This window comes from Corvus kubaryi, unplaced genomic scaffold (genome assembly GCF_017639235.1).
Source record: "Corvus kubaryi isolate FWS band 111438036 unplaced genomic scaffold, C.kubaryi_AGA036_p1.0 37199, whole genome shotgun sequence".
Taxonomy (NCBI): domain Eukaryota; kingdom Metazoa; phylum Chordata; class Aves; order Passeriformes; family Corvidae; genus Corvus; species Corvus kubaryi.
In genome coordinates, this window is record NW_024581056.1 from 679,335 (window position 1) to 696,570 (window position 17,236).

The 17,236-nt window shown below is 36.4% G+C and overlaps 1 protein-coding gene across 2 annotated transcripts in view; it reads left to right on the top strand.

The window, feature by feature from the left end:
* NCAM2 (neural cell adhesion molecule 2) overlaps nucleotides 1-17,236 on the top strand; it is a 281,727-nt gene that overhangs the window by 136,971 nt on the left and 127,520 nt on the right. For both annotated transcript variants that reach the window (XM_042022335.1, XM_042022337.1), the window contains exons 2-5: nucleotides 6,432-6,506; nucleotides 7,487-7,693; nucleotides 10,352-10,495; nucleotides 15,870-16,007. In XM_042022335.1, the coding sequence (XP_041878269.1) occupies nucleotides 6,432-6,506; nucleotides 7,487-7,693; nucleotides 10,352-10,495; nucleotides 15,870-16,007 (564 nt within the window). The remainder of the gene's footprint in view (nucleotides 1-6,431; nucleotides 6,507-7,486; nucleotides 7,694-10,351; nucleotides 10,496-15,869; nucleotides 16,008-17,236) is intronic.

Genomic DNA, 17,236 nt, shown 5'->3' on the forward strand with positions numbered 1-17,236 from the left:
TCTCTGCTCAGATATTAATAGCTTATCTATTTTACTGTTTCTGCTGCAAGTGTCATAGAAAAGAATGTTTAAGGGAGGATTTGCTGATTATATTTCAGTATTTGTTGCACAAAACTGGATTGTGTTGGTGCTCTTTCATTGTGCATTTCACCCCTATAACATCTGTTATGGCCCAGAAGGCAGTTTGAACTTTGTGTGACTTCCAGCTCCTCTCATCAGGGAAAATGACACTTCAACAGATGTAGGAAATGAATTCATGATGACACAAAGACTGTTTTGTCTAACTAAAAATGAAACACTCTGTAATCTATAAGACAGAAACTGGACAAGGAATCCATAATAATTCAAATAAAACCTTAGAACTTTAAATCAGAACTGTATCTCTACCGACAAATCCAAATTAGGGCTAATGTGATGAAATGGAAAGTTGAGTTATACTGGAGTACTTAATTAATTTGGAAACTTTCTAACAAGCAGTTATAAATTTAACACCTCTCAGTACTGTCATACCATGGAGAAGTGATGCTTTATGATTTATCAGTAGTAGTATGACTAGAAAATTGAAAATAACCAAACTCTTCTGGGTTTAAATGTTTGTTTATTGTCTTTGCAGATGTTTTTACAAAACTTGGAGACAAGCATTCAAGGAATAGAAGACAGGATGTCATTAGGCCAGTTAATATATCTTTATTCATAAGAAAAAAAATAAGGCTACATTGTTTACAGGATATTAGAATACTGTATGAATAGGAATTTTTATGTAGTTTATTAAACTGCTAAAAAATTAAGAAAAAGCCAAAAAGTACATTTAAATGATGAAACATTAAATGGATTGCATTTAAACAGTCTGTTTGGATTAATTTTTCACTGTAGGTTCTCACACACAGAAAAAAGATTATTCTTAGCATTCTCTTTGTTCTCAGAGGATTACAAATGTATTCGGTGGTTTTAAACACTACAAGTCTCACAGACTTTACAAGCTCAACAAGAACATCATCTCCTTTTCAGTGGATAGGATGATAGCATTGTTTTCCCCATGGATAGTTCACTTGGTTATAAGACAGATGTGTCAGTATTTGGTAAAATCCTTGGGTTTTTTCTAGCATTTCATTGTGGCGTTGCTGTTTAATTGTGATGATTTTAGTAACTATGTCATTATCTATAATGGTCATCTCTTGCGTAACATCTGACTGCATACCATTCCCTCTTCACAGGTCTATAGTGTTGGAATCTTCTTCGTTTATGTGGAAAAAAAATTAAAAATCCACCTTAGGTGACTTAAGATATCTCCAAACATGGTTTCCATTGGAGCATTCCACCTCTCAAGTGCAAAAAACTGTAATTCAGCCTTATTTTATATTGTTTCTTAGTGGAGTTCTTTAGGACAGAGGTGTATTGTTCCCAACTTTTTTGATTACTCATGGAAATGGCTTAGATCAGACCTTTGATAATGGAAATGTAACTTTATGGCTTGCATTATGATTTTTTGGTTTTGTATTTCTGATTTTGCTGAATTAGCAGTTGAGAAAGTTTAACCTAGTCAGATTTTTAAAAAGAACTCAAGCATTTGCCCTAAAATAAAAAACCCTTGAACTGTGTGATACTTAACAAGTGCATTGTATATTTACTAGTTTATGTTTCCTCATTTCAGCTTAGAGGTCCAAATGTTTCTAAAATATAGTATTAAAAAAAAAAACCACCAAATGTTTTTTCAATGGTGTTTCAAAGTATATTTCAATTAGAAATTACTAGAATTTGAAAAGAAAATCCATTTCTGGAAGGGTTGTGTTAGTGTAATTTTCATTCAAAGCCCATTCACTTTTATCTGGGCATCAGTGGACTTAAACATAATGTTCTTGGAATCCTGCATAATAGAGGGTAGAACTGGGTGAGTGGTTGCTCTGGGATTGAATTTGATACCTACTAAAAACATACTAATTTCTTTGTGCTCAAGGATAATGAAGCCTAGTTTTCTAAGCATATATTAAATACTAGTTAAATCATTTACTGAAAGCAAAATCACATCACCTAAGTAGGTTTACTTACTAAATGAAGTGAAAGAACACCAACAGCCAAGGGTATAGTTATCATCAGAGAACTCATGCTAAACAGAATTAGGACCTTCCCAAAGAAGACAGTCCTCTCAGCTCTGTCTTGCAGTCTACTTGTTTTTCTTAGCAGCCAGTGCCAAAGCTATCCAAATTAGTGTCTGTAGCTGTCATTGCTTCCCTTAGCTCCATGTTGATCCCAAGTTAGGCCTTGCTTTGGCTTCAGAGCTGTGTCCTTTCCTTTTTACTGCCTTCCCATTAACCATTCCTCTTCAGTGAATTTGCAGTCCAACAGATTTAGAAAGACAAGACCCCTCCACAGATGAGTGATGTCTAATGGCTCAAAAGTAAATTCCAAAAGTTATTCAGATGTATTGATGTAGCATAAAACTGTTCAACTATGTTGTACCCAATTTATATTGTGGAAACTAGAACAGAATATGATATGGTTTTTTTATTGGTGTCTTTCCAATACAAAAGGAAGTTTTTTCAAGTTTTATGTGTGTTTGGGTGGGATTTTTTTTTTTTTTTTAAGAAACGGAATTATTAAGAAGATGCTGGATAGGTTTATTAGATGAAGCAGAGCTTTACTCAGTATTTTTTTCAGATTTTATCAAAATATCATCCCCATTACCTTTTTAGTACCTTATATTTAAATGTACATTTATATAGCATACAGTTTGAATGTGTTTTAATATATTGCTGAGGGACAGTAGAAGTACATGTGAGTGACTTACTGCTACCATTTTTCTAACCTCTCACTGATGACACCTCACTTCTGTTGCATCAGGTGATTATGTGTGCAAACACCTATGGTAGATTTGTGATGTTCTGAAATCTGAAGGCTACTGCTGCTAATGGGACTGAAATCAATTAGTCTACTAAATGTTAGTCCTTATGAATGCAGTCATCTGTCTCCATATTTAACAGTACAAATGGACCTCTCATTACCGTTCTTACTTATATTCCTAAGTGATTTTTAAACCCATTAAGGAATAATTCAGCAGAATCCTCTTAGTGTATTACAACTGATAATAATTCCTTCTTAATGACTCTGATCAAAAGGGAAGGGATTGGTTGTATCACCTAGTTCTAGTAGTGCTCTTTTATTTTGCTGTGAAATTGGACATGTACCAAAGACTGAGGGAAGCCCCAAATGACTTCACTTTTTCCCAGAACATCTGTACTACAGTAGCATTACACTCCCCAGACTTCTACTCGAAGAGATCTTTTACATCTTGCCTTTTTCCTTTTTTTTTTTTAATAGGTAGTTAGGTGATATTCTTGGAAACATGGGAAGAGAAAGTATTTTTTGAGATCTAACAAGAAGGTACTACTTATTTCTGGGTTTAATTTAACACAGATAACACCTCTACTAAATTTTTGCACTATCTTCACTGATCTGATAAAATAAGCATTCGCCTGTGTATTTAAAGAGATTCACAACAGCCTGGTGCAAAGAACTCAATATTTTTAGTAATCCATTAGTGAGTGTAGAGTAATAATTTGAGTTGTGAGTACATCGCTGCCATCTTCATCAGAGCTTATACTATCTGTAGTTCTTGAGACAGATTTGGAAGTAAGGCAAAATTTTCTGAATGTGTTGTCACTTTGCAGTATTTTGCTTTCAGTAAGTGACAAGTGAGTCTTCTCCTAGCTTCATACTTGAATATTTTCCTGACCACTAAAAAGCACAGATTTCTAGATTAATAACTCGGGCAATATTTTTCCTTCTAGGTTGCATTAAGCAATATTTTTCTATTTACGTGAAGCAGAGCTGGGAAAATGATGAGGCTGGGAAAATGGGACAGATGGTCTTATATTTTTCTATTTTGTAAATATTCAAGTATAATACGTAGAAAAAAAATATTTCCTTTTGGTTTCGGAGATGTAGCTAGCATATCTCCACAGAGTTTCTGGTTACACTTATTCTAAGAAATTTAATTGGATTTGAGCCCTTTGCCAAAGCTGTGTTACAATTGGAAATATCTATTTAATTGATGAAGGAAAAATATTCTTTTGCTTTTTCGCCTCTCATGCCCTCTCTTGCATTCTACCTGACATGTATTACCTAATCTATTGTATTTCTATAGTTCAACATCAGTTATTACAGTTATTGGAATTAAGCAATGGAATTGTCCTTGAAGCAATACTGCTGAAATGCTAACATATATATTTCTGAAGCAAATGTACAAGACTGCTCTTTAAAAGAATATGCTACCAGAAAAATGGTATCATAGGACCTAAAAAGTGAGTCTGCAATATGAAATAAACGTCTGAGCACTTGAAGTTCTCCCATGGCTGTATTTATTAGTACCTTGGTTTCCAACCAGCCATCATAGGTCTTGAGGCTATAGTGAAGCTTTACCTGACAGGTAAATAAAGAAATGAGGCTTGGAGTAGCCTTCTGGATGATTTATTACTCCTTGATTCTTATTACAACATAAAGTAAAACTTTGTGCTAAACATTTCCTTTCTTACATGTAAGTTTGGCTTTTGCTTCTGGTACCATAAATGTAAAGACCATAGAGGAGAACAAGCAGACTCTTCCTCTGTCAGGGCTCTCTGTGTCCTAAAGGAGCCTTCACTGTGCTCCTCACTGTGGCACTGGAAATGCCACTAGTCCCTGCTCCCTAGTACTAGAATCAACATTTTTATGGTCTGCTTCAGCTTCTTTCTGGACTCTAAGCAGTCCTGCCATCTTCCTGGTTGTCTTTATGGACTGAGAAGTTTTGATTTTAGCAGAGCACGCACAGATATTTACCTTTGCCCAAGGCAGGATATATTCTTGTGGCTTTTTGTGGTTTTTATTCTTAGCTATTTTCTTCCAGGGGCAGGGCATAAGATATCAACACTCACTAAAAAAAATTCAATTGAGGTGATCTTCTCAGGAAAAGCGTTGACAATTCAGGACATCTCATGAAAAATATTATGTACTGTACAGATATTTAATGTTTAATTTTGTTTGCTGCTTGGAAATTTTTGTGGAAGATAGCCAGTTCTGTTAAATTTAGGTTGGCAAACTGATGCTGAAGTAATCTTCGGTTTTCTTTGCCTTTTTTTGGTGTAGCTTTTGATATGACTGTTGAACCAAAAATTCACATCTTGTCTAATTCTTGCTTATCTAGGCTAATTACATGAAAGTTAATAGCAAATCTATTTAATTGCACTTTTCTCTTAATTGTGATAAGTTTTCTTGTTAATATCTGTGGATAGTTCTTTGCTGATAGTTTTTCTGTGCTCAGCTTTTCTTGAATTTTTGCTATCAACAGAACTGAATAGTTGTGGGTTTTAGCATGTTTTGAAGTTATGTCATATTCATGGGTAAAATCTGTCACTTAACAAAAAAAAAAAAAAGCTAGAGACTTTGGGAAAACACCCTTCTGCCTCTTTCCCAGACTCGAGATACCTCTCCTCCCTGTCCTGGCCTTCACTCCCCTTATTATCACCTCCCATGCAGGTAACAGTCCATTCAATGAGGTGCTGGATAATGCAGGAGGCTGGGGTGAGGACGCAGTGGTTTCTTTCTGCCATTCCTTCTTTTTCCCTCTTTTCTTCCATGGCTCCTTTTGCCTAACTCATTTCCTCTGTTCTGTTGTGGGTTATCCACAGTCTTTTCGGGATGTGTTTGCTCTCTCATGGGCTCATGCATTGGCCAGAGTCCTGGAGTGTTACCAACTGTGTCATGGAGCAGCTCTTATCACTTTGGCCTTCTTGTCTCTCTCTTTGGCATTTTAAGATGTGCTACAAACTCCTTCAGCCCTCTCAGTTGTGTCCTGCAGGGAGTCCATCCTGACCCAGCTAGAACTGGCTGTATCTGTTACAGTACAACCTCTGACCTCCCTCGCCTGTAACCATCCCCACTACCAAAGCCTTGCTTTTTATATCCAATACACTTGAATATGAGAATATTGTGGGAGGGAGTGTCAAAAGACTTGATAAAATCAAGCTTATTGGTACCCACTGTTTTTCTTTTGTGCACAAAACTAATAACTTTATCCTAGAAGGTGGTGGAGTTGGTCAGGCGCGATTTACCCTTGGTCAGTCTGTGTGTTACAAATCACCTTTTTCTCATTGAATTTCTAGTTTTATGTTCATGTATAGTTCTATCATGTTTTCTTTTTTTTTTTTCTTTCCCTTTCTTCTTTAATTTTTTCCTCAGGTTTGGGAGATAAATCTGTTATCATTGTGTAACATCCTTATTTAGGTTGTATTCTCTATCACTGTATGTACTTTAGTTCAAAATAAAACAATGTTTAGTTGAAATTTCGTACTTGTTAAACAGGTTCTACATATAGAATGAAAACAATATAAAACCTGACAATATAAGATTTAAACTGAAAAATGCCCAAATGAATTTACAACCTACTTTATATTTTTCAGCTTTACTTCAAGTTACAATTTCCCTTAGCAAAGTTGAGCTCAGTGTGGGTGAATCCAAGTTCTTCACATGCACAGGTATGTGTTAATTTTATTTGTAGGTGTACAATTTTTGTTAAATTTTGAACTTTCTATTTATTTGTAACTGAATTAGTTGATACACAATATTAAATCAACATATCGTTGTATATTCACGTTGACTTGTGAGAACTGTAGTAAATACTAAAACTTCACTGGCTTCACATTTCCAGTCTAGGATCTCTTTATTTCACACACTGAATCAGTTTGAATTTTCTATATCAGTACAGGTAGTTTATATCTGTTAGGATGCTTTTTTAGTTAAAATATTTTCACTTATTTAAACTAAGGAATTAAATCCTCTCCAACCCAGTGAGACAACCAAGGAGATTTTTTCTGGTGAGGCAGTAATCAGGAGCAAATAAATCAGCTGCAAATTTGCATTTGCAGCTGATTTATATAGATCCTTACTGAGTTTAGATCTTCCATTGACAGTGACACATGGCCTGACTACACTGACAGTGCAATTGCCTGATGATTTGACCTGTTGATCCAGTCACTGCTGGACAGCCTTTTCTTTCCTATAAGACTTTGTACTTTTCTGTGGGTTTTTTTTCCCTTTCGAGATCCTTGAGCTGCTATTTACCCTGTCTCAATAATTGTACATCTGCCTGCAGTTTTGTCCTGCTTGTCTTTCTTACAAGTCTCATAATTTAGCAATTATCTGACATTATAGAATCACAGAATCACTTAGGTATAAAAGACCTCCAGGATTGTCAAGCCCATATTTTGATGGACCACCACCTTGTCAACTAGACCATGGCACTGAGTGTCACATCCAGTTATCCCTTGAACACCTCCAGGGTGATTTCATCACCTCCCTGGGCAGACAGTGCTTGACAACACTTTCCATGAAAAAATTCTTCCTGAATTTTGCATGAATTCCTGACACTGCATAGACTGTGCATTGGGTAGGCATATGCGTTGCATGATATCCTTCTACATGTCTAAATTTGGATTGGTTTTGGTTTTGTTTGTAGCCATTGGTGAGCCTGAGAACATAGATTGGTACAACCCACAAGGAGAGAAGATTGTTTCTAGTCAAAGAGTGGTTGTTCAGAAAGAAGGCGTTCGATCGCGTCTAACCATTTATAACGCAAACATAGAAGATGCGGGTATATATCGGTGCCAAGCAACAGACGCTAAAGGACAAACTCAAGAAGCTACTGTAGTTTTGGAAATTTATCGTAAGTAAAATGCTATCAATTAACAAAAAAGCGCCTATGTTTTAAAAGCCCCTAGCATAGGTATTACCGCAGTCCTAGGGTATATCACCGTGTCCCACAGCCGTAGGGAGGAGGAGGAGAGAAGATCCAGCAGGCAGGAATTGTGCAGCAAGATTGATTTATTTAATTATTTTACAAACTCTTTTAGAGACTTTTTGTTCATAGTCTAATTGGAAAAAGGATCAGCCACCCCTTGGGGTGATTGGCTAGAATCCTAAAACATCCATTGTCAAAACATTTTTCTACTGTACCCTAAACAAGACTTTTCAAGGCTGCAGGTGGCTTGGTTGTTTACATTCCCTGCTACCTCTTCTGTGAGAGAGAAAAGTCTCTCACGGACTTAGAAAATAGCAAGAAAATCCTTGCTAGCAGCATTTTTGTATCCACACATAGGGAAAGTAAAGCCACTCAAAATATCATCCCAAGCTCTGAAATTTATCTTCCAAATAATTGCATCTCCTGCAGTTTAGTTAGGAGACATTATGACAAAGATTTAAATTAGGTGGAGGGCCACTTACAAGTATTGTAGATTGCTTTTCCTCTGTATGTTAGAATGTAATCTTATGAGGGTGCGCAGTATGCCCCACAAAGAAATGAGAAAATACGAGGAGAAAGATCAGCATAGTTCATATAACGAGCATGTGTACAATTTACAAGTTACACAATATTACAAATATGTGCATAAATAAAAGTGCAGGAAGTGCAATAGATGACATATAAAAAGTGGAGTTTTTACTGAATTAGTTACTTTAATCTCTGTCTTTTGCTATTCTTGGCATTGTGAAAGAGTTTTGACATAAAGCATTGAAGCTTAGCATGAAAAGTAACCAAAATGAATTTCAATTACAACCAACTACTTGAGTATATTTGAAAAAGAAATACATTCTATTGTACTGAGAGATTCTCTGAGAGATTTGAGTAGTTTTTCTCTCAGTGTTGAATAACTACATTTTATCGCATTCTTTAGATCAAATATAAATGCCTAAAAACTGTACATTAAACAAGCACAGTGAATGTGTAAGGCAGGGTCTTTGCTGACGAAAGGATATGCCAGCAGCCCTTCAGGTCAGTTAGGATCTAATTTCATTGGATTTCATTGGAAAACAGTTTTTTCAATGTGAAGGAATTACAATGAGATAGAAAATACAGAGTAGAATGGTAAAGCACTGCTTCTGAGAGGTAGAGAGAACTCAGATAACAAAAGACATACAATTTAAAAAAAATCTTCTGATAAAACAGCCAGTAAAAGGGTGATAGCAGTTAGAAGTGATTACATGGCAGCTTGAAAGCTCACAGTTCAAAGGATTTCAATTTTTTGGGAATTCATTTATATGCATAAAACTGCCAGTTACTCCATTAGCAGAGTGCTGAGCAAGGTAGAAGTCTTTAGAAGCATTTGCATGTGTTAATTTTAATAATTCTGAGGTCAGAGAAACCTGAAAACCTAAACAAGAAATGTCAAGGTTTGTGGGAACAGACATGTAAAATTTCTTTCTTCATATTTGTGATGTAAGAAAAAAGCAGGATAACTTCTTGGTAGTCTTAGGGCCTGGTTCAGGACTCCTGGATGTCTGTGAGAGGTTTTTTTCTGACTTCATACAAAAATGTATGAGAGGTGTAACAACAAAACTGTGCTCCCTCTGCCATGTGTGGATTATTTGATACTCATATCAATACAAAAATTGGAAGTGAAGCTGCATCTCTGGCTTAAGGTCCCCAAAGTGTACTCTGAAATGAGTACTCTGAAATGCGTACACTGAAATGAGTGAAATGGTCATCTTTGATCTGAGAGAACATAGGTTGGTTTGTTTATTCTGTGTGCAAGAAATTCTTCCAGATTTTTATTTTTTTGTGTCAGTCAGTTGCATTGGATCTTATATAAGATCATGGATTAATGCCATCTCGGACTTCTAACAATATTGAATTTATTCAACCCATGTGGAAAATCAAATATCATTTGGTTATTTGAGCTTGGAAAAATTAAAAGCTTCAGTAAACCTAAAAAAATCTCATTAATTCCTAAAAATAATGCTACAATTTCTTATGACCTAATAGTCATAACAGACTTAATAGTTTTTCACTGGCTTTTTAGGTGTTTACTCAGCTGCTGTTTTTCTCAGTCAGTGAGGCAAAAATTTTACTTTTCTAGTGAGAATTTTCCAAATTTTAAAGATTTTCATGGAAATTTTGATAGAATAAAAACACGAGGTTTTAATTCAATAACAGAATAATGAGGAATAAAATACACAAGCGAGTGAATAAATTATCAATATGAATATATAAACTTCTAAGACCTAGAGTTTCAAAACTGTGTTTTGGAACATTGAAAACAAAGAAAATACATTTATAAAACCTGCAGAATATATATAAATAAACAAAATTTTGCATAATACAAAATGATAGTAAAGTCATAGTAAAGTCAATTTTTACAGGCAGGGAATAAGTCCAGGACCATTTGAGTCTTATGTTGAAAAATAGTATTGTGGAAATAATTCTGTATTATCACAATGATAAAATTTAACAGTGATATTTATCTTATTTGGTGTTACATGTAATTTTAATGCTAAGTTAAGTGTGAGACTCTTACTGCATTCTGTTTTCTTTTTTTTTTCTTTTCAGAAAAGCTCACTTTTCGGGACATAGTATCTCCACAAGAGTTCAGGCAGGGAGAAGATGCAGAAGTTGTTTGCCGTGTTACGAGTTCACCTGCTCCCATTGTCAGCTGGTTGTATCGGAATGAGGAAGTCACAACTATTGCTGACAGTTAGTATTTTGGTAACTCTTTAAGTTATACATTCCAATTAATATTAAAACATTATTGTAAAAGAAGACTAATCACATTTTAGTGGGGGATTTTGATTAGCCCATCAGCTTAAATGTAATTGAACCAGGTTCTGTGTTCTGTAGAGAATCCGTATACAGTGTCTTTTCTTCCGGTTGGGAATTTTGTCTAGGCGTAGCATGAGTGTCCAAATGCCCAGAAGATTGATGGCAGCTCCCTCACAGGAATTCTTCCGGGCGTGCCTTGTCTGTAGGAGTTGAACACGTTTAAAACACACAGAGATGAACTTCATTGCACACCAAGCTGTGATACTGGCCCTACACAGCATTGACTTTGAGATACTTGCCCAGTTGCTCAGAGAATTCCAGGTGGAGAGGCATTTTGCATTATTGTGAGAGTTTGCTTGTATGAGGGTACATTACCCTGTGAGTTACAGGTAACTGGGGTATAAGTAATCTGCTTAGGCCAGACTGATAAAGCCTGGGTTAAGATAAACCTCACCTTTTCCATATGCAAGTTCTAAGTCTCTGGAGAGGCAACTAATTAGGCAAATAGAATTTCTTTGACTTACCCCTGCAAAAACTTTAAATTGTTTTTTTCAGTGCAGTCTCAATAGTCATCTTTGCCAAAACATGACTTTGCACATTTTCTGGAAATGGAACTAGCATTGTTAATTAACCAGCTTTTCTAACTTCCCATCAGTTTTACCTCTGCATGTAATGAAACTCAGGGAGGCGCATGCACTTAAAATTCTTCTTTCAAAATTAATTGTAATTTTTATTTCAAAATGAAAAAGAAAAGCTGCTTGGGTGTTCTATGAAGTCAAATAAGCAAATGTGGAACAGTTAGGGGATAAAAAAAGCTTGGTTGATATTTCTGGACTCAGTCTTAGGTTCCTCTTCATTGTGAAAAAAAGTTTTGATTAAACTTCTTTCTTATTTAGCATATCCTATTTCTTCTGTCATCTAGACATGGAGACTAAAAGGAAACAGCAAACTTCAACCCTTAGAAAAAAACAGTTGAAATTTTTATATATATATATAATTAAAGAGTGAATGTGGGTGAGACACAGAACATTTTCAAAAGTAAGAATGCTGAAAATAAAACAAGAGTTGGCAGTCTGGGAAGAAGTTTTTCAAGGATGTTAGTCAGAGCTTGAAAAAGTAGAACTGCTTCAAATATCTCAAATATTTTATTGCCATTTTGGTTTTCCAATCAATCTGTAGGATTAGTAAAGCAGATGAAGCAACATTTCCTTTCTTCAAAATCATGCACTTTGAAAACTGAGGTTTTAAAATTTTAATGCTTAAACTTGCCTTTTTTAACCATTTTCTTTCACAGTGCTAAAAGGCACAATGATAGAAACCAGTTTTAATTAAAGTAGTAGAATACTTCCCTTATGTTCTGATCTAGAATAGTATTCAAACACAATTCCAGTCATGCTTGGGAGGAAGCAGTTTTAAATCACATAAAAATAGGACACTGTGAGCTTTGTGGGTTTTGTTTATATCTGTATGGGTTTATAATACAGGTGAAAACCAGCATGCCCACTGTCTTACAGCTAAGAAATTTTCTCCATGCCTTGTGAGATAAAAATGACTCTGTTTTATATTATAATTTCAGTTTCAAAACCTACTGTGGATGATCAAATTCTCTCTTCTTCTGAAAGATGATTTAAGGCACACTTCTAATGAGCCAGACTAACCCTCTAGATCATATTGGGCAGGCTGTGGCAATCCAGTCCTGCTGCTTCCTTGGTGTAGCATAGTCTCTGAAAGTTCTTTTCCACTGAAAGTCAGTAGCTTGTAAAGTTCTAATTCCAGTACTGGAGGCACGGTGACATTGCCCTGCAGAGCCCATGTAGACCATTTAAATACATTTGTTTTAACCAACATGCAAATGTGATTGCTTGCTTTAAGATGGTTAACATGCTGTGTTCATTTTGTTTTCAGAAGATATTACAGTCCATCTTGGAATGAATGACAAGTTTGTTTGTATGAGGAACAGGTTTAATAAAGATCTTGGTCTTCAACTTTTTCCAAAAGTTTTGATATTTTATTCAACAGTTCTTTAGTCATGTCTTACTGGTAGAATGTACAGCATTTTGTCGGACACTGTGGCTCATAGCCTGGGACATACACAGCAAAATTTTCAAATCATGAGCCAGAAATACCTCTAGATTGGATTGAGTGGCACTGAAAAGACATAGGCAACCCTTCTTGTCAGCCACATCACTTAACATGGGATATGACTGAAGGGGAAGGTCATGTGACTGACTGTTCTAAATCAGGCATTTGAAGTTGAGGGGGTTGAGTCCAGACAATGCAGTGATGAGCTGGAGGAGCGTAATGCCCAGTTACTGTTCAGATTCACCAACTTGAATCTGTTCAGTAAAGGGCACAATTTTTATCAAGATATCCATGGCACAGTGAATTTCTTGTATACTCATGGGAATATCTACTTTTGTATCCATATTTCTTCAATGAAAGTTGAAAAGTTATCCAGCCAATGTTTAGTTTTCTTTTTCCTGACACTAAGTGGACCCTCTTTTTTTCAGTGTTTTATAGAAATGGAGATCATCTCCAGCCCTCTCATTCATCTCACACATTACATGTTTATGTTAAAAAAAAACAACCAAAAAAACAGATTTACCAATGTTTAAAGGCTTAATGAGGGGCTCGATCTCAGCTTTTCAAAACATTTGGAGGCACAGTTCTGTGGGAATTGTGTAGGAGCAGGACAGGAAAAGATGTTCTATTTTGTATGTGGTAGGGTATAAAATGGCATTAATATTCAAGTATGACTTTAACAAACCAGACATAATTAGTGTAAATGTGTTGAGGATGTTATTGTCCTGTAAACTTCTATCGGGTGAGGCATAATTTTCTCTTTTATTCATTTCTCTCTTCATTTTATGGTAGAATTCTTGCAACTGAAAGAGAAGTCACTTGGTTGCTAGTTAAAACTGAAAGCTCCTAAATCTCATCACCCTCCAGTATTGAAAGGTGCAAACAGAACAAGAACAACAGCTGAGTAACAAGGGTTCAGGTTCTGCAAAACCCACTTCAATTCAGTGAATTGCAGGAAGTCATTCTCCCCAGAAGAGTCCATTAATATTGGCGATCTTTCTTGGATTGACCTTGGTGAGCTTCCAGGCACCCAGCCAGCCACTCTCTCACTTATCCTCCTCAAGAGGTTGACCTTGGCTGGATAGCAGCTGCCACCAAAACTGTTCTATCACCTCTTCTGCGACTGGACAGGGGAGGAAAAATATAATGAAAGGCTCATAAATAGAGATAAGGACAGGGAGAAATCACTTGCCAATTGTCATCATGGGCAAAACAGACTCGACTTGGGGAAAATGTAACTACCAATATAATCAGGGTAGGATAGTGAGAAATAAAAGTCTTAAAAATGCACCTTTCCCCCATACCTCCTTTCTTCTCGGGCTTAACATGACTCCAAACATTGTCTCTGCTGCTCCTTCCTCCTCAGGGGAGGACTCCTCACACTCTTTCTCTGCTCCAGTGGGGAGACCTGCATGAACTTCAACTATCCTTCCAACAGACTGCAGTTCTTCAAGAGCCACTCTAGCATGGGTTCCCCAGGGGCATCCCAGTCCGGCCAGGAAACTTGCTTTAGCATGGGTTCTTCTCTCCATGTGTTCACAAGTCCTGACAGGAGCTTGCTCCAGCACGGGTTTCCCACAGGGCCACAGCCTCCTTCAGGCATCCACCTGGTCCGACCAGGTCATCCAGGGGCTACAGGTGGACCTCTGCTTCCCTGTGGACCTCCATGGGCTGCAGGGGCACAGCTGCCTTGCTGTGATTTGCACCATGGGCTGCCAGGGAATCTATGTTCTGACACCTCTTCCTCCCTCTTCACTGCCCTGGGTGTCTGCAGGGCAATTCTGCTCATGTCTTCTCACTCCTCCCCTGGCTGCAGTTGCTGTTGCACAGTAACTTTTCCCTTTGTTTAATCTGTTATCCCAGAGGTGCTACCACTGTTGCTGATGGCCTTAGCCAGTGGCAGGTCCTTCTTAGAGCCTGCTGGCAATGGCTCTCTAGGACATGGGTGAAACTTCTAGAAACTTCTCAAAGAAGCCTCTTCTGCATCACCCCAGTACCAAAATATTGCCAAAAAACCTAAATACAACAAAATAGTGGGAGAAAATGAGACAAAAAGTGTGTTGGGATTAAGACAGGGAGAATGCTCACCAGCATTAGCAAAATGGATTTGATGGAGGGGAAAATTAATTGAATTTATTGCAAGTTAAATAGTGTTGGATGGTGAAACACAAAAACAGAATTAAAGCAAAATCTCCCCTCTCCTTTTTTTCCAGACTCAACTTTACTCTTTCATTGCTCACTCTTCTACCTCACCCACCCCAAGGGGTGAAGGGAGATTGGGGAATGGGGCCTGTGGTCAGTCTGTAACAGTTCCAGTGTGGATCCTTTCTGTGGGTTGCAGTTGTTCAGGATAAATTTGCTGCAGCATAGAGTCTTCCATGTGTTATAAAGGGGGTATCTCCTCCCACATGCTCTTTCATGAGGCCAACACATCAACATGTAAACCTAATACACTAGTTCAGTGAAAAAGGAGAGGAAAAATTAAGTTCAGGTCCAGTTTACTTCTGCAGATTATAATTTTGCTGCTGCATGTGCAGGAAAGTGTGTGCATGGCTTTTAGAGCCTGATTTTGCAGTGCCCTTCAGCACCTCAAAATGTCTATTGAATTTCAGTTTATGCTGGCCTGAGGAAGATAGAGTGGTTTGGGGTTGATTTTGGATGATGTCTTTGTACCCATTTCTGTGAAGTGTTAGAGGGTAGTGAAATACTTCGTTGACTAAGAGTGAATGAGGAAAGGAAGAGGAGGATGGAAGGAGGGCAAGCAAGCTTAAACATTGGGCTGTAGAATGGGCACAAAGTCAGCTGATTAGTCCAGACAGAGAGGGAAACAGCATTTTGTTGCTTATTTTATAATAAATTGCTCAATTTAATTTTTGAGGTTGTTTTTTTTTTTCATTTAATCTTTTTGTTATTCTGTGAAAATGCCTGTGAGTATTCCAATCATTTTGCAATAAATTGTAATTTAACTTACAGTTGATTGCTCCTTGGAGTAAGTAGCAAATTATGAATGGAATACCAGGATTGAATTTTAGGAAATTCAATGCATTTTGAAATGAGGAAACCCCAAATTTTTCAGCTAACATTTTACTTTTAAATGTACGAATGTTTTGTCGTTGAGCCCTCAGATTGTACAGAGAAAAAAAAAAATATTACTCATTTAAGTTAGTGTTCATGTTGTCTTGATTTACTTGATTTTTGCCACTTAATTTCTTATTTTCATTTCTAGATCGATTTGCAGTATTAGCAAACAATAACCTCCAAATTCTTAACATCAATAAAAGTGATGAAGGAGTATACAGATGTGAAGGAAGAGTGGAAGCAAGAGGAGAAATTGACTTTCGGGACATAATTGTTATTGTGAATGGTAAGGAGTAAAGTTGGTGAATTGACTTCTTGCTTTATTTGATTATTATGGCCAATTTTAACATATTCTAAAAATCCCTTATTAAACTGGTTAGTATAATTGTGTTGTCTGTTTAGTATTGGTTTCCTATAAATGTAATTACTTAATATTGAAAAAAAAACCTACTATACTGTGTAAATAGAATTCATTACATTTCATAATATCAGTAAATATAAATATGTAAAGCATGGATAATTGTTATTAATCATTTACAGAACAATAATTATTTCAAGACTTGAACTTCAGATTATAGTAGTTCAGTTCACTCCATTTTTCAGTGTTTTGTCATTTACTCTTAAAAAAACGCACTTTATTCTTTCATAATTATTCACCTTCACTGTGTTAATGTACCTTATGAGCTGTCCCAAAAGTCACAGATACATTTTATTAACAGTCTTAGTTACAGATTTTTTCAAATTTTATTTCTGTCGAATAAAATACGAGAGGAGTTACCTGAAAATTTGCATTATACATTTTATTAGTTCATAATAAACCTCTAAGAAGGAAAATTAATGAATTGAGAGAAGATGGAGCATTTAACTCAACCTCTCTTAAACTCAGCATTGACCTGTTGAAAAATAACAATCTCTTCATACATTGCCTGGAAAGGACACAGTTCATAAAGGGCACTTTTTATCTCTGCAGTCTGTTTAATGTCAGCTTTTCAGTGAAATTCTGCCACAGTGCATCTTAGGTTTGGAGCTTTAAATGCTCTGCCCTTGACTGGTCCTTCTCAGCAAACCCTGGTTTACATAAGTCATTATGTAAGGTGAATCCACAGTTAGTTCCAGCAGAAAGAGCAGATTCTGGCACAGGTATTTCTTAGTCCACGTTGTCAAGCAGCAATGTCTGAAGCAGAATTCTCTAGATTGTTGTAGGTGGTACATTCTGGTGCTGCATTACCACGACTCCTTTTTATGTACAATTCCAACAGTGCATCTGGTAGTATTTAAAAAGCCAAATGATTTTTTCTTCTGCTGCTATTTATGTACAGGGATATGAATCCACCTTCTAATTACCTTTCACTTCTATTTGGTATTTATATGCAGTTGAGCCAAGAGAGTCTGTATTTAACCTAAAACATTAGGTTGCAAACCATGGTCTGTCTTCACATCATTTATTCATGAATTATAAAAACAAATTTGGTTCTTCATACATTTATTATGACTCTAGGCAAGAATGTTAACACT